Source organism: Passer domesticus, chromosome Z (assembly GCF_036417665.1).
Source record: "Passer domesticus isolate bPasDom1 chromosome Z, bPasDom1.hap1, whole genome shotgun sequence".
Lineage (NCBI taxonomy): Eukaryota > Metazoa > Chordata > Aves > Passeriformes > Passeridae > Passer > Passer domesticus.
In genome coordinates this window covers 24,086,549-24,109,349 of record NC_087512.1, presented here as the reverse complement: position 1 = coordinate 24,109,349, position 22,801 = coordinate 24,086,549, and the positions used below count along the sequence as shown (strand labels likewise).

At 36.6% G+C, this 22,801-nt stretch overlaps 1 protein-coding gene across 4 annotated transcripts in view; it reads right to left on the bottom strand.

Moving 5' to 3' along the window:
- Positions 1–22,801, bottom strand: part of ARSB (arylsulfatase B) — a 187,520-nt gene that overhangs the window by 123,135 nt on the left and 41,584 nt on the right. The window contains exons 7-8 of one of the 4 annotated variants that reach the window (XM_064405663.1): positions 3,771–3,899; positions 2,301–3,228 (exon numbers count right to left, since the gene is read on the bottom strand). The exons of the other annotated variants lie outside the window; for them this stretch is intronic. Of the exons in view, the coding sequence (XP_064261733.1) occupies positions 2,963–3,228; positions 3,771–3,899 (395 nt within the window). The 3' untranslated portion in view covers positions 2,301–2,962. Of the gene's footprint in view, positions 1–2,300; positions 3,229–3,770; positions 3,900–22,801 lie in introns of those variants that run through there. 4 annotated transcript variants of the gene reach the window in all.

Genomic DNA, 22,801 nt, shown 5'->3' with positions numbered 1-22,801 from the left:
TGCTTCAGAGGTGTTTCTGGGCAAGCTGTCATGTTTACGACTTACAGCTTTGAAGTTTGGTCTACATGATTCCTGTAAGTTAGTGGATTCTGAAGGAACTGACAATCAGTAGGAAGGATTATGTCTGCAGCAGACAAGTAACGTCTTTGTAATGACCTGAGCCCTTCCTGTAGGCTTCCTATGTGTTGCTCTCTCTTGGATCTCACAGCACTGGTCCCAGCAACATCAGGTCTTTGTATGACCTGTGTCTTAGCTAAAACCTGAGCAGGAACTGAGTGAAGAGACACATGACAGAAAGAAAAGACTAAATGCGTTTCATGAAATGGAAGGAGATATGATCAGGTACCAGTTTGCAGACTGCTTCTACAGAACATATAATGTTTTTAATATTTTAAATATATTAATTCATATGAAGGTTGCTAACTGTAGTATAGTAGGAGCTTCTGTCACAGTAGGTAAGTTTTATCAATGAAAATATAAATTACCTGGAGGCAGGTAACAATCAGATGTCTAGATAAGCTGTGGAAATGCATGTCTCTGTGAATACCAACAACTTAGAAAGTATTTGAAGGGTGAGGCACTATCCCCAAGGGCCCCAGTGGAAAGGCTGGTGCAACCTAATGGAAAAGAAACTAGTCTTTGAGGCACTGAGCGATTGTTTAGGTGAGGAACAATCTGAGGAGCTTATCAAGTCATATTCTCCTGCAACCATTTGCTTTCAGCCACCGATAGATGAATGGACGAAATTGAAATTTGGTCTGAAACAAGATTCCATAGGAATGTATCCAATTAAACTGCAGAGAAAATATCTTGTCTATTATATTACTTTTTCTGAATCAATGTTTATTTTCTCCTTGTCTTCAAGGAAGATAGTGAATGAAACAGAATAGGAAAAAATACTGATATAAAGGAGCAGAAGTGACATACTGATATAAAGGAGTAAGAGAAACATAAAGCTCTTTGGGAGAAAGATAAAAAGCTGAACAGGTTTCTGGAGAGCTTTAGCTTCACTTCCACTCATAGAAAAAACATCAAAGGTAGAAGAGACAAGCATTCAAGATTAGATTTAAGACAGTGTAGTGGTGAATCAGCTGTACTAGAAAGCAAGAAAGCATATGTATTTTCAGTTTTCTCATTTAATCTTTTTTTCAGGGTTTTTTTTTTTTAATGCACAGATTTTGTCAAGCCTTACTCTTCATTAATCTGTTTGCTAACAATTAGCACAAGTCTCCCAAGAGAAAACTGGGAAGTTTTGCAAAATTTTAGTGCAATTTATATGAGCTGGTCCTGGAGCCAGGAAAAAGGCAATTAGATTCCTGCTTTGTGGAAATGATGACAGATTGAGCTCTGCATCCTGAGAACTTAGCCAAGGACACTGAGAAACAGTACCAGAACTCAGGGTCTGAGACCCTAATAGAGAGCTGGCAGGTTATCTTGCATCAATTTGATGACTAACTGAGAAATGTTGCTTGGCTTGGTTTCCTCATGGCTCAGAGCCCACTTCAGGATGAAAACAGACTCCACTGTGGTAATAAAGACTGGGTACTTACCAGGCAGGTAATAAAAGTAAGGTTTTGTTCATCACAGAATCACTGAGCAATTCTTGCAGAAAGGGGCCTTTGGAGGTTACTGGTTGCTCCTCACCACCTCTACCAAACCAGGCCAACTTCAAATTTGATCCAGTTTCAGGGACAGAATTGTTGAGACTCTTCTCCAACCAAAGACTGAAGATCCCCAGGATTAGGGTTGCCATAGTCCCAGATTTCCCCTATTTAATTAAACTCAGGGTGTGATTTTTTTTTCCTTTCCTTATATTGCATTGGAACTCCACACATTCCCTGTGTGCTTTTCATCTTTGTGCATCTCTGAGAAGAGTCCTGCTTCCTCTTCTCTATGCTCTCACATCAGGTAGCTGAAGATAGCAACTTCCCTTTTTCTCACCACCATAAACTAACCCATTTCTTTATCCCTCCCCACGATCATATTCATAGTTCTCTACTGAACTAACTCCAATTGGTCAATACTTTTCCTGTACAGGGAAACTCAAAATGTGATGCTATGCTCTAGCAGTGATAGAAGGGAATTAAGACGTCCCCTAGCTGCCAGCTGCATTCTCACTTCTATGGAACAAGAACTGGTTGGTTTTCTTCACCTAGAGAGAAAATGGCAACTCTTGTCCTAATTATTGTCCAGAAAGATGCCTAGATATTTTCCCCAAGAAAGTGCTTTCCATCTGGTCATGGCCCTGAATGCAGTACTCCTGAATGTAGCTGTTCCGCCCCAACTGGAAGACATTGCAATTGTTGAAATTAATGAAATCTTTATTCACACATTTTTTCAGCCTGTCAAGATCCTTCTACCTGACTGCCCTGCACTCCAGTTGATCATCACTCTTTACTCTGGTTTGATACATTAAGAGCGAACAAGAAATAGAGATTTTGTTATATTTATGAGGTTTTCTTTTTTACTCTTTCCTTTTCTGGATGGAGTACATGTTAAAGGCAAAAAATGTTATGCCAAAACAGATATATAATAGCATTCAGCAGAATTTGTCATCTGGACAAACATGAAACCAGAATTCAGTATACTCCACAAGACTGATTAATTTTGGATGTCCCTACTGCCATGATTCCTTACAAGGAATTCAGTTCTTTTCAATTCCTTTCAAGGAAGGAGGCAATGTTTATCTTCTGCACTAGAAGTATATTCTAGACAAAGAATATTTTAAAAACATTACTAACATTTCACATATAATTGTTGAGAATGAGAGAGTGGGAAAAGACTGAAATAAGATTCCCAACAGATCAAGAATAAGAAATACTGAATTATTCAAAGAATAAGCTCACATTTAGCAACAGTTCATTACAGAAAGTACAAAATTCATCACCAAGACTCTGAGTCCATAAGCCAGACTCTGCTACAGAGGTGCAGAGTGCAGGTGCAGGATGCAAAGCTGTGTGTACTATGCCCAAGGACCCCAAACCCCAGTTGCTGCTGGATCACAGGTGGGATCCTCATCAGGGTAGAACACAGGCACTGAACGTTTGTGATAATACTGAAGCCGTGAGAGTAGTTTTCCTACTACATGAGGGTATTTTTCAGACACATCATTTTTCTCTTCAGGGTCATGAACAATATCAAACAGCCAAAGTCTCTTTGTTGATGGATCAGACGACTGAATCTGTGACTCATTGTACAGAGACGGTGGAGGGAACCAATGACTGCAGCCTACAGGAACAGGAACAGACCAAGGGTCAATTCTGAGATACAGAGCAGCAGTGTGGAGACACAGTTTTACTATAGTTGATGAATTCACTAGGTCTCTTGACAAGCCCCTGCTCAGCAACGGTTGCTGCAGACCTTAACTCTAGCCCCACACCAGAGTCTCTCTAAATAGGAGTCTCATTTTTGCAAAAAAACTACTGCACCACTGAGATTCAAACTTTATGTAACTTTATTTCATATCAATTAATTAACTCAATGGCCCTCCTTCTTGGATTCTATGATCCTTATGGATCCCTTCCAACTTGAGATATTCTGTAACAGTTTTTTCCCTACAGTTTAAGTAAGCTGCAGACAAAATATTTGGAAGATGAAAAAAATACATAGTTTGGATTTTAGAAGTGCTCATTCCAGATCTTTGCGTGTGGTCAAAAATCTAAGTAAGCACAATTACTAAAAAAAATTAAAACATATGAAACAAAATTAAACTGTGTTTGTGGTGAGTGGAAGATTGGATACAGTGAACAAAAAAGGAGTTATTTTGTTACCTGGATATCCAGTTAGTAACTTCCATTTTCCATGTCTTATTGCTGCATGTATGGATATATTGAAAAGTGCATCATCCCATGGAGAAGAATTGCTCTGTGGTAAAGATGTCCTCTTATCAATGCCAAGACCTTAATCAAACAATAAACTAAGTTAGGTGCATTGCATATTCATGAGGTTTTTTAGAACTCTGTTGGAAAACGAAGCAGTATCACCCATTTATTTTTCCCTACTGGATAAAGAATTTTTTGTATATATATGCAAAGATCTGTGGTATGATTCAATGGATGTGTTTAACTCTGAACTTGAACTGCATTTTAAAAACATACCAGTGGAACGGTAAGTAAAATGTCAGCTGATTCCAGATAACTGGACTAATTTTGTACACAGCTATATATGTGTATATGTGTATCTCATATACCTGTATTAAGAATGTTCTAAATTGGAATTGCTAAATTTGATCATACAATTGCCTGTATCTTTTTCCAGGTAGGAATATAGGACCAAAAGATCTCCTGAAGTCAATGCTACTACTGTTAATTCTCTTAGGTCAAGGAACAAGCACCAGGTTCTGACCACAACAGAGAGCTGTTCCTTTGGGCTGAGCTGGCTGTGTCCACAAAAATCCACATGTGGTCAGCAAGCTTCTTCTCTGGCATATCTTCATACTGTCTTTGGAGGAGCTGTGTATGATGTGGCCCCATATTCAGATACTATTGAAAACTGAAATGTCAACTATGCACACATTCCCCCTCAAAAGGAAACCTGAAGCTCCTTATAGGAGGGAGCTCAGGAAAAATAATTAAAATGCATTGACTAGGGATGATTAGGAGAGCACTTTGTTATTGAAACCAACAGGAGGAAGCAAGTCAGATGGACAGCCCAGGAGCATCCAAACCAACTTCCAAATCAGCCTTCATAAATAAAATAGGCATTCAAGACATAACATCTAAAAGTTTTTTACTAACTATCTGCTGATAGCAGTTTACCAATGGCTACTAGAAGGCAACTTTAATCAGACTAGAAGACACCTTAAAAGATGGAGAGAAACCAATGTTGATTTTCTAGCTTCTTTCCAAAAGAAATGGTTTTCAATCAGTTTAGGGAATCTGAAGGACTCTGCTGACAGATTTTTGGATGAGAGTCCATGAGCAGTACAAGGGTGATGTACGAACTAATAGGAAGCAGAGCTAGGTATTTCTAAAAAGAGTAAATTCTGCAGAACACAGTGGGGCAAATACACATCTAATGGAAAGATGAACAGAAATTTGGGAAAATAAATGCTAGACACAAATTCTCCATTTTTTTAATTAAGGATTTGCAGAGTTTTTATTTTCTTGCTGGACTTTACACTTTGAGTTTCTTTTCTTTAATAAACAGATTTGTGCATACCCAAGTTCCCTATCTACATCAGACTTGTATAATGTTCCCAGATTACAAGGATATAGGATAAGGAATAAGGATATAAAAGAGGCTACTTTTTGGAGTATGCATACACAGACTGGGGAGGACTCAGCTCATCTTAGATCAAGAAGCACTGAAGCTGATCTAAAAAAGAAAATAAACCTCAAACCCCTTGAAAACAAGTAAAACCTCATAAGTAAAACCAGCAGAATCTCTTCTGAAAGACAAATTCTCACACAGCCATGTGATGTCCATAGAAAATATGAGACAGTTTAAAAATTAATTCTACTTACTTTTCAACATCATTGTGTTATGTGTTATTCTGTTATCTGCTTTGCTACTCCCTCCATGACTACGCCTCTTTGCCATCTACTCTCTTAAAGCACAATAAAGACATTCGGCAGGTCAAAAATGAGAATCATGCTTTTTAAACCTTATGTCTCAAAACTACAATTTCAAGGCATGATCTAAAGATAAAATTCTGTGAACCTACATTTCTGATTTTAAAGTTTAGCATGAAGAATATGCTTCTGCTTGCTGAGCTACACACAGTATATGTGGAACTACAACATTAGAGAAGATAAACTATTTAAAACACTTCAAATAAATGGTATGAAAGATTGTATTTTTAGATAGACTTTGCAAAACATCCTTAGAATGCCATATATGAGACTCAAAATAAGATTCAAGGAGATAAAATAGTTTTTAAAGACTGATTTGGTCCAGGTAACAAAACTATACTCCTAAATGAAAAAAAAAATGCTTTTACCAGAGAATGAAGTTGAAGTTATTTGGTGAAATACTATCTTTCAGCAACATTTCTTAAAGAAAAATGCATAAATTCCCCTATGTTGAGCTGTTATAAACAGAACTCTCTCAGTCATGTTAATTCACCCATTGCAAGCATTTTTTTTTGTGCCAAAGAGATATCCAGTCTATTATTCAGGGAAGTGCATTGCTTTCCACACAGTACAAGTCAACTTTCATCAGACTTATTGGTCATGGAACACAGACTGATGTTCAAATGCTCTCTGCAAGGATACTTACAGGACTGCCAGTTTACTACATTACATAAGCACCAGATATAGAAGTATTATAAATAAAAATTTTGCTTGATATGAATACTTTTCTTCCCATCCTATGACTTGCAGCTTAAACTCAGATATTCCTCCTGTTGTATTTACCCATCTTCCTCCTTCTCTTCTCTTACAGGGATCCCTTTTCTGATTTTGCAGACTGAAAAAATCATACTGGTTTTGTTTCCTTTTCAAGACAAAATGTTCAGTTCCATAGCATCTAAGCAGGTTTTTTTTTCTGCACTTGTTCTATATTGTGGGGAAGTTTTTATTAATTTTTTTTCCATTATGGTTGACAGTAACAACCCCGTTAGCCCTGTGGACTAATTCAGCAGTCAAAGGACAGGTGCCTTTTATTAAGCTCTGTAATCAAGCCAGCCTTCCTAGGTCTGCATACTCTCCTTATAGATTTCTATATTAAAAAAAGTGATGCTTTTCCTTGTGTAGAGGCTAAACACTTTACTTTTTTTGCAATTGGATCAGTGTATCAGCGGCTAACGAAATAAGCCTTTGTTTTTATCTTGAAAGAAAGTCCCACAGCCTTTTCCATGAATTTTATTATTGTCAAACAGAAGCCACTGTTTCCTGAAGCTCAACTTTGGAGCCTCACCAGTAGCTATATTTCTTTTTTAAGTAGTCTCTTGGGAAATGATAAAACTTGTATTAGTTAAGAAAACAGCAACCTTTTATTCAGATATTTATTTTCAAATATTTTATGCTAAAATTAATTTTTCTAAAGATTTTAGAGTTTTGGTTGGAGTTCGAGGTCACCAATTAGTATTCAAATAGTTTTTATATCTCTATAGTAAAAGCTAGGTCCCTCAGAAGACACTGCCCTTGGCAGGTGATTTTGGAGTTTACAACATGATTCCAGAAATCCTTTGTATTGACAGTCTTAAAAATGGTTTCAGGATCAGATTTTTAAAGGAGTTCAGGCGGCCAACTCTTACTACCCACAAAAGTTAATACTTTAGAAGTCTGGCCCTTTGCCCCTTACAGAAACTTCAGCTTAGCTCTTTTACTTTTGTTATCATACATTGTTTCTATACACATACATATTTCAAATTAGGATGAAAAATCCTGTAATTTTCAATAGTTAATCTGTGCCTTCAAGAAACTTGATTTTTTCAAAGGCCAATGTAATTAACTCTGAAAAATCTACACAAGATGCTCAGAAAGCATCAGTCAAAATGTGGGCCACATTTGCAAAAATAATTGCCATTTTGATAATTTGATTATTCCATAGTATACTTTTCAGGCAGAATGTTGGAAAATTTACTACTGGATAAGTACATAAGTTATGTTCTGACTGTTGACCAGAGAATATCCCGGAATTTTTAGGAAAAGTGAACAATGTTTCAGTGCACTAAGTCTTGCCAATGCACAAATTTAAGTACAACAAAAGGGAAAGTAATGAACATGGCAGGGAAAAGCCAACACTCCACATACACAACAGCATGTGCTCTAAACTAGCTACTGCTATTTAGGGAAGTGTTTGACAAGTTTTAATGAACAAGTATGGTCCAGAGGCTGTCCAGAAAAGCAATGTACCATGAAATTTTGGTTCCCACATTACAGACACAGACCCCATGCAAGATACAAAGACTTCAGACAAGGAAGACTATAAAGGTATGGAACAACTTCCATGTGAAGAATGATTAAATAAATAGGATTCTTTATCCTCAAAAATGGACAACTAACAAGAAAAAGAACAGAGATCTAAGAAATTGGCCAGGGGAACCTGAGAAAGAACAACAAGTCCTTCTCAATAAAGGCATTGAATAAATTAAGATGTCATGTATTGAAAACAAATGATAGTATATATTCCTAATTACAAACCAAACTCAGGTGTGGAATTCCTTTACATGGAATGCTGTGGGTGGCAAAAGTTTATGCAGGTTGAGTAACAAAAGGATTCACAAAGTGGAAGAAAAATCCCTCAAGAATTATTACATCCAAAATCAGAGCCTAAAGATTAAGAGCAGGCTGTGGGGGCCACACAAGAGAAGTATATTTATGTGCTTGCCCTCATGTACTCTGTGCTACACAACTGCTACTCTCAGAACAATGAACTGGACAGATTTTTGGTGTGGTCTTACACAAGATGTGCTACTAAATTACTTTCAGTTCAGCAGAGGGAAATGAAAAATTAACAAAAGAAAGTGCTATATCGAAGTACATTTATACAGCTTTTATTACATTAATCCCTGTATGCACTAAACTGAAAAGGAGAATCATAGCATCCCATAGCATATCTCAAGTAGTAAAGGACTCATGTGGATCATAGACTCCAACTCTCTTCTCCTCACATGACTACCCCAAATTAAACCATATGACCAAGACAATTGTGCAGATGCTCCATGATCTCTGACAGGCTGTGACACTCCCTGGGGACCCTGTTTCAGTGAAGAACCTTTCCATAATGCCCAGTGTGATTTTCTCCTGATGCAGTTTCATTCCATCTGCCCTGTCAGCAGGCACAGAGAGAGAGAGGGGATCAGCACCAGCCCCTCTGCTTTCCCCCTTGAGGAAGCTGTAGGCTGCCTTGAGGTCACCCCTCAGCCTTCTCCAAGCTGAGCAAAACAAGTGACCTCAGCCACTCATCCCAAGTCTTGCCCTTGAAGCCTTCCACCACCTTGGCTGCCCTCCTCCCTATGTCTATAAGATTCAGATTCAGGTTTAACTATGATTTCACAAACCCATGAACACCATAAATAATTTCTAGCACATCCTCTAGTTTACTTAGAGTGCTATTCTTTAAAGGAGGGGTAGAATAAAGCAATGGTAATATTAATTTGTACTAGCAATGACTTCCAATGCACAGATCAGTGTGTGCAGACAGGTCAGTTATTTCCTTAGGGCTGTTTTTTCACTTACACCAGCACATAAATCAAGAGGACAGTAATTGAAATAATGGATTCACATTGAAATCAGAATCTGAACCTACATTATTTCCTACTTTATTCATACCATTTTAAACTTTAGAAAAGCCTCTACAACTTACAGAAATGTTACAAGATGACAGGTTTTGACATACTGAAGTGTGTCTCAAGACATGGTTACTAATAGAAGATTCAACATAAAACAGAAAAGTTTAACCAAAACTTCTTACTTGGCCCAGCAATCTGTTCTTTCACTTCACTTCCTAAGCATAGGGAAGATCACCAAAAAAATGCTGCAATGTGCTTAGCCCTGTTTTATTCCTCCCCTCCTTTCATAAAAGCTTTCTGATCTCATTCAGTATCCGATGTGTACTCCTGATTTAAAACATCATTTATGTTAGAAGGGTAGCTCTTCCAGAAAAAAAAATACTGTCTTCCTACATATCTTTGCATACACTTACAGCAGCCTTCTGCTTAATTCATTAGTTCATCTATCCAGCTGGGCAATGATTTCTGGAGGTGGAAAATAGGAAGCATAATTTTTTCACATTTCTACTCTTCTGATCAACATGTGCTTGAGAATCAATCATCTGTTTCTTGGCTCATACAATCCTAGTTACCTACCAGAAACTTATCTAAAATTAAAAAATACTAATTTATCTGACTACCATGAAAACCACAAAAATGTCTGAAAATCCATTTATTTTCTGTACAACTCAAAAACTTTTAAATTCTTCTTCTACTGCTGCAAACCAAAATAACTTCATGATCCTTTCATGCCTGCAATGCTACACGGTAATAGAAGAAAAGAAGGGTTGATCCAGTTTTACTGCATTTTACAGCTTTAGATGCCTATCAGAAGCTCTCATCTCCCTGTGTAGAGACTATAAATCCACTTTGTTTATCTGTTTAAGTATTATGATGTTTTCAACAGTTTCACTGATAATATCTAAAATATTTAATATTCAATCAAGAGCAAGTAATAGAAAAAAGTTTTCCTAATGCAACCAAAATCAAAAATAGCATAGACAACAGAAAAAAGCCACTGCAACACTTGGTAGGAAGGCTGGAAAATTCAGATCTGTAAGCTTCTTTGCAAGTATTTCCTATGATTCACTTAAATTCTTTGCTTTTTACTTTGCAAAGCAAATAGTCCATGTACCACGTAACTGTTTTTTGTAAAAATGGTTAAGGATAGTCCACACCCACATTGTGCAGATTTGCAAACTGAAGAAAATAAAAGGTACAATTTGACCTGCTTTTCAAAAAAAGCCTTTCTCTTTAAGTTAATGTAAAAGACAAATTTTTGGAAACATTTTATTAAATATAATTAGTTTCATAAAAGTATACTCATTTAAACATTGATATCTAATTTTTAACTGTCAGAAGGAAGACGATAAACTAAATGGAGTTTAAATATTCAGCTGTGATTTAAAAGAAGGACTATACATATTCTATATCAATATTCATGGTATTTTGCTGATCTAACAAACATAGATCAATTACTCTTCTCATTCCTCTAGCTTTCCTTCTTTCATCCATTGAGACCAGCTCAAGCAATTGGTAGAAACTTAAAAGTATGGCAACATAAATAGACAGTACATCTAAAAATAAAATATTCTCCCTTCAGTGTATGATTAAGATGATGAAAATGACTCATGTTGAGGACAAGTTTTCTTGGCTGGTAAGAGATCAAAGAGTACACAGTTCTCTCTAACATGCCACTTAGCAAGATCCTGACCACAAAATTTAAAAGTGCCCAAAGTGCTTGAAGAATGCTGTATTTCTGTACACTGTGGTCTACAATACAAGCATGTGGGGAGGCAATGTTGGATACTGAGAAACAATTTTGGAGAAAGACAAAGAAATGTTAATTTATTATTTATTTGCGAGCCAGAGCCCCGACCAAAGAGCACTATGAACAGCTAAGTGAATATCAGAGCGGCCATGCCTACTATTTTTCCAATATCCTACACAGTAACAGAAACATTCTTTTATAAGCAGCTGCATATAATCAGTGTCCTTTAAGGAAAACAGAAGCAAATGAAGCTTCTACTGTTATTTCTTCATCTGCAAAACAAGGATGTTAGAAGTTATCTACCTTTCTCAGTGTATTTCCTGAAGGAAAAAATGAAAAATATTAGCATTCTCTGTAGTTAAACTTCTATTTCTGATAATATAATGCAGCAGCAGTATGACAAGGAAAATATAACCACAAAAAGCTCCAAGCTTAATTGCAACCTACTTGACAGAAAATACTGAAAAGTCTGTATTAAGAAAAGCCACAAAACCCAGGGTGAATTAAGATTTTAGGTGGCTCACACTCTTTGCAGTCCAAATAAAAAACACATCTTAACAAATAGTAAACAGGTGCTACTGCTTTGCAGGTGTAAAGCACATTAAAGAGCATTCAGCCCAAGTAGGAATATCAACAGCATTTCCTGTGACACAAGAGTATGGAAATATTACACTGGATGTCTCACTAGTTTGAAACCTTGCAGTTTGTAGTGTACCCTGCACAAAGAGATTCCCTAGATATTTTCTTATTAACTAAAATTTTTCTCTGTAATTCTCAAGATGTGTATTTCAGTATAAATTTTGTCTGGCTGTGCAACATCCCCTAGAATGTTTTTGGTTACTCTGCTCTACCACTTAAATAACAGATAACAGGATCCACATAGAGCAAAAGTTTACTTCTCATACCAAAAAACCATGTAGGTCAAGAAACTAAGCAACAATAGGAAAAGAAAGATTCTCACGTGGATAGAAAAGCACCTAAAAAAACAGGAAACAAAATCAGTTTTGATTTCACACTGGAGAGGCCACCACTGGTTTCCTAAAGGAATTTGTGCTGGGACCTGTACCATTGAACATATTCCAAATGACCTGGAAAAGCAAATGAACAGTGAGACGAGAGAGTCTGTGAATGATGACAAGTTATCTGAAGCTGGCTGTGAAGGATGACAGAAGGCCTGTATGAGGTTGGGCATTAATATAGTCACTGATATTTAACAGAGATGCAGGTAAAATGATGCATGTGTGGAAAAAAACCCCTGAAATTCATATAAACATATAAAATTATGGCCTTTGTGACTCTCATAACCAAGAGTGGAACCCTGGAATCACAACAGATTGAGCTGACGCTTTTTCAGAATTATATCAGCATATGTTGTACAGAAAGAGAACCGAGTGAAAGGAATTATTAGAAAAGGACTTGTTAACAAAGCAAAAAGCTTCATGCAAATGGAAAACTGTAGTTTTGTTCTTCCCATCTCAAAAACAAGACTGAGAAAGTTCAGAAACCAGTTGCAAGGTTAGGTGGTATGTAATTCCTTGTGAATAAAACATCTCTGCTAGGTGTATATTCTACTTAATTAAATTTGAATTTTCTATGGAACTCCAAGGACCAGGTTGTTTCTGCTCCCTCCCATCCTATGTGACATTGGCCAAATGCAATCATATAATCAAAACTTTATTGTTTTAAATGACAAGGGATATATCATTTAAATATGCAGGCCAAATACTTTGAGTACTTTGAACTTACTATACAGTAAGTAGTAAGTTACCTCATTAAATATCCTGAGTGAAATCCCATGACCTAGGTAGTTTTTATTATTTTTCAGGATAACTTCAGCCTCTACCTGGCCTAACTAGATATCACCTATAATGCGGAGCAGCACTATTGCACACCGTGTAGCCACAGAGAGAAAAACTCAAACATGCTGAAACTCTGAGTGAGACATAAACTCTTTACTTAAGAAATTCATTGTTTGCTTTGGCTAGAAATGGCCATGTTCCAACTGGACGACACTACATTTTCTGAACAAAATAGTGTTGTTTTATTTTTTGAACCACACCAGACATGTTTCACAGAAAATATTCATGTTATTCTATCACTTCTTAAAATCTTTTAATCACATCTCAGCTATCAGAACAACTAGGACAACTCTCTGAACCGCCAGTCCCCTGACATCCTTAACGCCATATTATAAAGGTGATTAAAGAGATTGCATTTTATCAGTAAGCACAACTGTCACTCAGACAGCAATGCAACGAAGTCGTGATTGTATTCAGAGACTCTTGGGGGGATCACTGCAAACACTCACGTTTTCAGACTTATCTCTGCTAACAGAGGCTGAAGGAACACACACAGAGCTAGAGGTGTGACAAGAAGCACCCATGACGGGTTTCTGTCAGACACAGCCCCAGAGCAAGGGACACAGCCATTACAAGACTGCACCACACAGCAGACAGCAAGAAACTACTGAACTACAGAAGCCAGTGCTTGCTGTGAGGCAGCTTTAGGGAATGAAGTGGCACTTATGCATATGTTAAAAAAAAGCTACCATAAATAATTTAAAATTATTCAATCTTGTGCATACTGGCTATCAACTCATGAAGACTCTCATCCTTAACAAACAGGCTTTCAAAAGGCAGTGTCACCTGGCAATGGTAAGTCTCAAGGCAATAAATTAGATGTTCAAATTCTGCTGAGATTATACTCTAAAACATTAAAAAAGTTTCCTTATTCTGTAAAAATGTTTTTATTAAAGAGAAGTGAACAACTCCATATATGTTGCAGAGTAGAACTCTGCTTAATAGTTGAACCAAACCATGCACACTACTTCCACTAGGACGTAAAACCAACAAGCAGTAATGAGTACTATTTCCATAGTAAGGTAATGTATATGCCTCCCAGCCTCTTGTGATCTGATTAGTAGGCTATAAAAACCACAGAGGAGATCCCCAGACAGAAGTCTGGGACTGGCAAACCAAAACCCACTTACATATGAAACCCAAACAGAAAGAGACTATTTTCTAGTATTTTCATTATCATCTTTAAAATCAACATACTATTTTAATAACCCAGAAAATTCCTATTGTATCCACCATCTTGTATGTATTGCCAGAAAAATGGTAATTGAATCATTCTCCTACTGTTTCCATTAAAATAAAAGCTTCTGTTCTTAGCTAAGTTATCTGATGCTATTATCAAGACTTAAAATTTTTATTTACATGTTGCCCAGTAAAGAGAAAAAAGAAAACCCAAGCAATTAAAAATATCACACGTGATTACTTTCCTAACAATAGATAATGCAAACTCCTTATAATCATCTTGCCCCGTTTTTGTGCTACAATAGCAGAAGTGTAGGTTAAAAAAAAAACAAGAACTTTATTAAATATTACCAAATTCTACATAAAAATTACCCTCATGACAGCAGTCTTCAGCCTCCTAGAAATCTCACCACATGCATACACTCAAATCCTGCGTGATTGGCAGGTTTCCCATGCCTTACTAATGCTCAACTGTGGGAAGTCAGTTAGAGCTTAAAAAAATCTACCCAGAAACAAATGGGAACCTTTCCATTAATTTCACTGGGCTCTGGTTCAGACTGGTTAAGCATCAGCAGTAACAAACAAGGAATTTACACCCTACCAATTCCTCTTAATCAAATAAATGAAGCTAAACTCCCCTTTATCCATACAGATCAGTAGACACAATGTGTTTTCCATAAAACGGTCATATGAAAGGCTTCCCCATTTGCATTTACAACAATCACTTCTGGCAACAACACGTAAGCTTTATTCAACTCCTCAAATAAAAGTGATCTGAAATCAAAACAAAAGTGCCAATACATGATTTACCAATTCTCAGAAGAAAAAGTTCAAGAAAATAAGAACACACATTGCCATGAATTATACCAAAAATCGAGCCTTATGGATGAACAGATGAAAATGAATTCCAGAGTAACTTTCCCTGCTCCAAAACCCATGTCACCATGCTCTGAAGTTCTAGAAAATCAAAACAGTGTTTACTTAAACATATTTCTGTGCAGCACTGAAACAGCAGAATCAAGGCAGACTTCAGGTAACAGGTAACCAAACACTTGGTCCTTTATATGAACATGGAGGCACACAGGGGAACACAAAGTCAAGAAATGAACTATGAACTATAACTTCACTGCAGTAAAACTCAGGAAGCCACCCAGTAACTCTTCTTTGTGGTCAGCACTGCTTTCCACAACCACATCTTCTGAACTTTCCTCCAACAGCATTTTTCCAACTGTCCAATAGTTTCCTCCCTGAGGAAATTCCCAGGCCACACCAAAAGCACTAACCAACTGAGTTATTCTCTTTGTTACAAACAGTTTTGAACAGCAGCCTCCCATCTTCCAGGAGAGATTTCTCCCCAGCTCTGTGGAAGGCTGTACTTTATATTTCACATCATGTAATAAATACAAATATTATTAATGACAACACAGAAAATAAGTGATGGGATGTCCACATGGGTTTAGGTTATTTTGGTTTCCACTAACACCAAATTTGTACATAAAACTTTCAATTTATATAAGAAAGTAAGGAAAGTTAGTGGGTACAAAATTTGTAATAAATTCTCAACATTCTACTATCCTGTAAATCTTACTTCAATTATATATGTGTTCTTGAAGCATTCAAATGCAAAATATTCTGTAGGCACACTGTGGTTTTCATTTGCAAGTGATCTGGCCTACAGTTGACTTGCAGACAGTCTACAAATACATTAAATCCCAAGTCTCTACATTACACCACAAAATCCAGAATTGTACACAGACACACACACACACACATACAGAATTTAAAAAAAAATTCCAGATTTCCTTTGGTATTTCCCAGGTTTTTTTTAAGTACCTGGATCTGGGGAAAACAGAGGTTTTCCCCAGATCCAGGTACTTAAAAGGTTGCAGGAAAGCAAACAAAAGAATAGAGAAATAGCTTTCAGAATATACTCTTTCTAGTCAAGGCCACTTCAACAATTAAAAAAATGGTCCCATTTACATTGTTCATCTGCACACAGAACAAAAGTAGTATGGATCTACAGACTGTGTCAGAAATGCCAATGGATTTTCATTCTGTTTTAATTTCTTTGCTTTATGTTTTTGATTAAGCACCAACATGCTTTACTTGAACATGAGATTTTTTTTCCCTTCTAAATTTCAGGAAATAATATATTGAACATGATTGAAGCTTTTCATTATCTACCCTAGACCACAGTGATTACAATATCGAGAGCAGTGCAAGTACTACATTTTTCATTCCCACTTATAAATATTAACTCAAGTCTCTTACATACCATGAAAATCTGGACTGTCTCTAATGTAGTAATATAATTTGTTACTAAATATACTAAATTCCCTAAAATCCTAAACCACTCAGATTAATCAACTTCTCAGCTGCAAGATAAGACTATATGTTCAAAGAAAATAAAAAAGCTAAAGGACAAAGGTTACAGTTAATATTTTTTGCAGTTGGAAGATAAACTGGGACTTCATATATCTTTTATTTATAAACATAAGGTTTTTTAAAATGTCACATTTGTTAACAACATGAAAACATAAACACAAACACACGGCTGTTTTCCAAAAATTTATAACTTTCCATTTATAACTTTCTCTCTCCTATAGCTACAGAAGCAAAAAAAAATCTTAAATGCAAGTAGAAAAATAATTCCCCAAGCAAAATTCTCCCTTGACCATAAACAGAAAACTTTGCACTGTGTTTCACTTGGACGAACTATAAATTTGTTGGTGCTATACTGCAAGTTTAGTTCTAGCATTTTATAAAAGAGAAACTTCATGACAAGAATTACCTTTTGCTAGACTTGATTCTGTGGAGCAGCCTGCCACTAAGTTTTCATCAAGAAATGCACAAGACAAAGCAAATTCCAGAAGGAGTTTTAAGAATTTCTCCCTATTGCTTTGGCAAAGAGCATTCTGTTGTCTTAGCATGAATACAGTTCATATTCCTCCAGCAACTGATTCAGCTCGTGAATCTGGCTCCCCTCCAGCAGACAGCTCAGTCAGCTGAAGTATAATCAGCTCTGGTTAAAAATGCCAGTCTCACTATGATCCCTTTGATACTCTGCAAATTTTTGTAAGGCCTTTATTGATAACTACTGAACTTCGGCAAATCTCAGCCAATGAACTGCAAAAAATGAAATTAGAGTAACTTTCACAAAAATGCAGCAGTTGTTTTTAATTTTGTGATTATAATGGATAATGTTACAAACGTATAGACTGTTCTTTCTTAGGATATATTCTTTCCTAGGATATATGATTTGAACCTGCTTCATTGTATTGTCTCTGAATCAACTCTTACATGAGTAAAATCTTTGAAAGAGACAGAGAAATGGGAAGAGATGGAGAAACAAGCATGAAAAAAAATGTTATGGATATTTATCTTAACATTCAATAAAGCCAACATGTAGAACTTACTGAATTTAGAACTTACTGTATTTTCAGAAAATATGTATAATTTAGACTCTTCATAAACACAGTGGAAAAGTTAAATATCAAAGCCCCAGCAGGTCATTTAGACTGTTTTAAAGAAAGTATATATAAGTGTATCTTGTTTCAGAAAAGATTGTTTTTGTTTAGACACTGCTTGTTGTACATTAACAAACCTTAATCATTATATTCATTAGTGCTTTTTAGACTTTTGCCTTCTTATGAAGCACAATAGACAAAATAAGTCTCATGGAAATCAAAGCTGAAAATTACAAGGTAGCTTTGAATAGCACTGTTTAATTAAGTAACATTTGTCTTCTTCAGAATAAAAAACAAACACTATCAATGTGAGAGGGGAATAAGTTCTTCACAGGTATTTCTGGGCCTGCTACAGTCAGTGGATTGCTGGTTTAGGTGATTGTCTATACCACAGCCCACAGAAAATTCTCCTCACCTGAAAGAACATCTTGCACATATTTTGAAAAGTGACATGAGTCACCTTCTTCTATCTACACTTTCATGTCTTCATCCAGATAAAGTAAATTCATTTTTGCTTTTCTGTTCATTCTTCTAAAGCTGACAATTTTTCCTTCACGTTTGTAGTGCATAAAACACTTATTCTACAGTGTTGTCTGAAAAACAGCTCACAGACAGTAGGAAGTGATTTTTCTATTTCAGTTATGGAAATACAACTTTTATAGTTCCCATTTATAAGGTGCATTTCTGAAGCTACACAAGTATTTGTAGCTCTAATGCCTTAATTAATGTGAAAGTTCATGAAAATATGCCAGAAGGAAGAACAATCTTGGTACAGCCACTTTGAAATGCAGATGGCTCTGTGAGCTTACATATAAGCTTTGCGTATATGTACTTTGCACTAATTCCTCTTTTTTTGAACCATGATGTGTAAAGCAATTATTTCACCTCAACAAGGAAACTCTGGAAATGTCAAGGGGTCTTCCAACCTACACTGTGACAACGAATTAGCAAAGAAATAAAGGGCTTTGTTACTTCACCAAGGAAAGACATTTTGTGACCTTTTGCTGCTTTATAGCAATAATGAGTTCTCTACAAAACTCTGAGTCTTTCTCTTATTTTTATAAAATAAAAACATTTGAGGAATAGCCTTGACCTTAACCTTGGGAGAACAAACAGAATACTGACCTTAAGAAGAGGATGAGCCCTGAGACACTGTAACTTCCTGACATCATGTTGACAAGGTGTAGAGCTGTGTTGCACACAAACTTAAACAGTGAAGCTCACCTATCTTAATTCACTTAGTTAAATGCTATGAAGATCTAGATCTAGTATTATTACTTCTAATGTCAGTTTTATCATAACAACATTTGATTCCAAAGGAAAGATTTATACTAGAATATCATATTCAGTCTCTTACCTTTCAAAATTCATATTCTACTTAATTTCAACAAGTGTACACATTTGAAGCATTCACCTTCTCTTTCAGAATATATAATTTCTTTTTCAAAAATACCACACCGCACAAACAACTGAGTTAAATCCAGAATCATCAAGGGCAGCAAAAAATCCCAGTGCACATCAGCTAGGTGAATCACTTATCCAGGTTACTACATTCTTAGACAACCACAGAATATATTATTCTAAATACGAGCAAACTTAATATTACAGCCTACAATGTTAAACATCACAAAAAGAGAGACAGAAAAAGGAAATGTTAAACATTCACTTTCAATGGGAAAATAAGGGAAACAAAAATCAAAAGCTTATTTTTTCTAGGAAACAAATTTTTACTGATTGTATGGAACATATGAATTATTGAAAGTATGTCCTGTTGTGATGGCCTTATATGTGAAACACCCAAACCCCATCTGCATCACTCTAAGGATGCTGCGTTGAAGGTAAAGAGAACTGAACAGCAACTCTAACAACCTATGCTCTGTTAAAATTTTTCAGGTTTATTGCTCAGAGATATTTAATTTGGAAAATGTAATCTACCATTTACGTCAAGACTTGCATAAGAACATAAAATGTTCAAATAATTATAGAATATAATGAAGCATAAAATAGCAGTATCCAGCGATTTCTGGATTCCTGTCATGATACTTGCATTACACACCTAACCAAGTGACCTAACATTTCTAAATTCTAAAAGAGATTATCTACATCCCAGAGGAAACATGGGGATTAGTATTTATGAGGCTCACCAAACACGCAATCCTCTAGTATTAAATACTGCAGGGATGGATGGTTCATGCTGAGATGCAGATGGGCTAAGAGCCAAGGCAGTGCAGAACCACAGCCCAAACTTCCTGACAGCAAGAGCTACACCCCAGAAACTCACATAGCTGACAGTTGAAAGAAAAACACCACTTATCTCTGATGTGAATGCAGCAGAAGTTGCTGGAATAGCAGTCTCCCATTAAGGAGTGGAGCTGAGCTCTGCCCAAAGTTGCCCAGTCAGCGTAACACACACTGCATGAAGCGGCTGAGGGATCCAGGGTCCTATGTCGGCAACTCCTGCCTTAGAAATTTCCAGGGGGTCATTGCAATTTATGATTTTCTTTAAATGGGAAGATGACAGAGTCCAGATGGTCAGCATGAACATGCACAATTTTGCAGAAAAATGGTAATTTGGACAAGCAAAGAACATATCTGTGATTTTGTCCATTCTTGACCATTCTCCAATTCCAGCTGTCACTATGTAAGCTCAATCAGCTGAGTATACAGGTCAATTTTCTGCAGTTTTGACTCAAGAGTAGATTTTGGGTCTTAAGCCTGTCACAGACATGGAGTGTATTTATGCCATTCAATACTCACCCAGCATACTCATCCATGCATCTTCTGCTGCTACTGATTAAACCCATTATGACAATTTTTTCCCCACTTTTTCTTTTTTTTCTCCTTTTTGTTAAATAATTCTAAACAAGCCAGATCATCAGTAATAGAACTGGAGAAGAGGTAATTTCTGTCCTACAAAGTCTCAGGAATTATCCTTTACCTAGGCAAAATTAGTAACAAATGGGACATAGAGGACCCTGGAGTGTCTACCCCTTAATTAAGATTAATCATTTTGGTATATGTATGGATATAATATATAATGCTACAGGCATTATAATGCAATTTTAATGTCCACAAACGACACATCAGTCCCAGAAGAAAAAAGATTTCTGTATTGTAATATATTATATGTTTGTTCTGCGTATAGGAGATCTAGCTCTTTATAAGCAATCATTTATTTTGGCAATTAATAGTGCAATATATGAGGTAATACCTTCTTTCAAATGTCAAGCAGAGCAATGAACTGATGAATTTTGCTCTAGGCAAATAAAGGTTTGGAGGAAAATCACAGAATGTTTTTACAAGTTCTCTGTCTTGGATGTCTCCCTCTGAATATATATCTTCTAAATAAATTGACTACAATTAGTAATCCACACTGTTATTATGCTTTTGAAGTTTTAGTTTATGGTTAAGTCTGGAATTTTAAATGAAGGTAAAAGTTTTTTCAGCCTAAGCCGAAGCCACCCAAAACATATTTATTTTGAATACATCTTTCAAATTTAAATAAATTCAAGTTCTTTTTGAAGAGAAGTGATGCTACACATCTAGTCTACAAGATTTTGTGAAAGTCACCAAATTTATTAATAAATTTAGCAAGTCAGATTAAAGCTAATACAGTGTGTACTGACAGATTCTGATTAACAACTCTGAATTAAAGGGTACAAGTCCTTTCAGCATGTCATTTAGTTTTGATTCTCAAAATAAGATTGCCTTGTGTGGGATATAAAGTTTCAATGCTGCTTCAAGACAGGCCATCTAGCAATGACTGTGGTCAGAAATAAGTTTGGTTTAGCAGTTAGGGGAATTGAGACTTAAAACCAGTTGGGTTTTTATTTAGCTGAATCACCAAAACTTGATGAAATGCCATAAGGCTATTTAAAAGACAGGAGATCTTTCACAATGGAGGAGCTGATGTCATCCACACAGCTGCCAAACCATCAACAACCTGGCTATTTTTTTATTTTTAAGGACAAATTCACAAAAATGGGACAAAATAATTTTGCTTCTTTTCTCTTCAAATGTATGGAAATCAATTTTTTTACTTATGCAATTTTTAAGTTACTTTATGCATTTTATATGTGCTTTCTTAACCTATACATTACAGAGAAAATTATACTCTCAACATAATTTCAGCTTTCTGTTTTTAATTTTCTTATTTTACTACTGAATCCTTAAATCTACCAGAAAACGTGGATGTTCCAGACCCAAATCTGACAGACAGTAGATTTTTCACAGCAAATTTACATAATTGTAAACTCTCTAATAAACAACAAGTCTACATTGAGATCAAGCAACTGAGACATACGTTCATTACTTCTGAAATCAATCAACAGTGTGATGAAGAAACAAAAGCCATGGCTTTTAGCAGGGAGGGAGAGGAGCAATCACCTCTGAGGTGTGTGGGTCCAGCTCCATCTGCAGAACTCACCAGACTGGTTTAGCACAGCAAGGCTCAGCCAGATGTGGTTTCCCACTCCTTCCCCATGGGGTTCTTGTTCCAGAAGCAGCCAGAGAGTACTATGAGGGTTGCCTCTCCCTCTTCCAACCACATACCCTCCTTGCCCCCGCCTTGGCTTGCCACTGGCACACATCAGCCCCTCCAATGTGCAGATTCAACCCACATAACAGAGGAAAACCAGGCTAGCAAGTTGGATCAGTTCACAGAAGTATCCAAGAAGTGCCAAAATGAATGCAAAATAAGCACTAAGAGCGTGTGGCTGGGAAAGGGGAGGGGAGAAAGTAAAGTTCATCCCCAGCAGCAACCTGTTGGATCACTTTATCATCTATCACGAAACAGAAACCTCGGGTTTTAATTTCAGAGCCAAAGGAATCAGTCTCACCTGTCCCTCAAAACTCCTCCTAGTCTCAGTCTTTGTGCCAAAATGAGCACTTGGCTATCCAGCATATGGATGTTCCCAGATGGGGAGAAAAAAAGGATTGTTAAAATCTGAACCAGCATCCTGACCTGGTTCACAGCCTGGCTCTGTGAGTAGTTTTGGTGACCCATGAGAAAGGGGGGCAATGGTGAGGCACTGTGGGAGACAGGATATCCTCTGTGGTAGCAGCAGCAGCCTACCAGCTTAAACTCCATGAAACTGCTGTCTCTGGCTGAGGTTCCCAACGTGGTCAGAAATGATCTTAGCTAGAGAGTCCTGTGGCCAGACCCTCCATCTGCTACGAAGCACACACTGATCCCCTGCTCCCCATCACACAGCTACTGGGCAGGTTGATTCAGCTCACTGATGTGGTAGAAACCTTTCCTCCTCTTTTGACTGGCTACCCAAAACAATCTGAAAGCTGACCTAGCAGAAAAATCATCTTATTACCATGTGATTACCACAACTAACACAAGTGAAGGAGGAAGGATAGA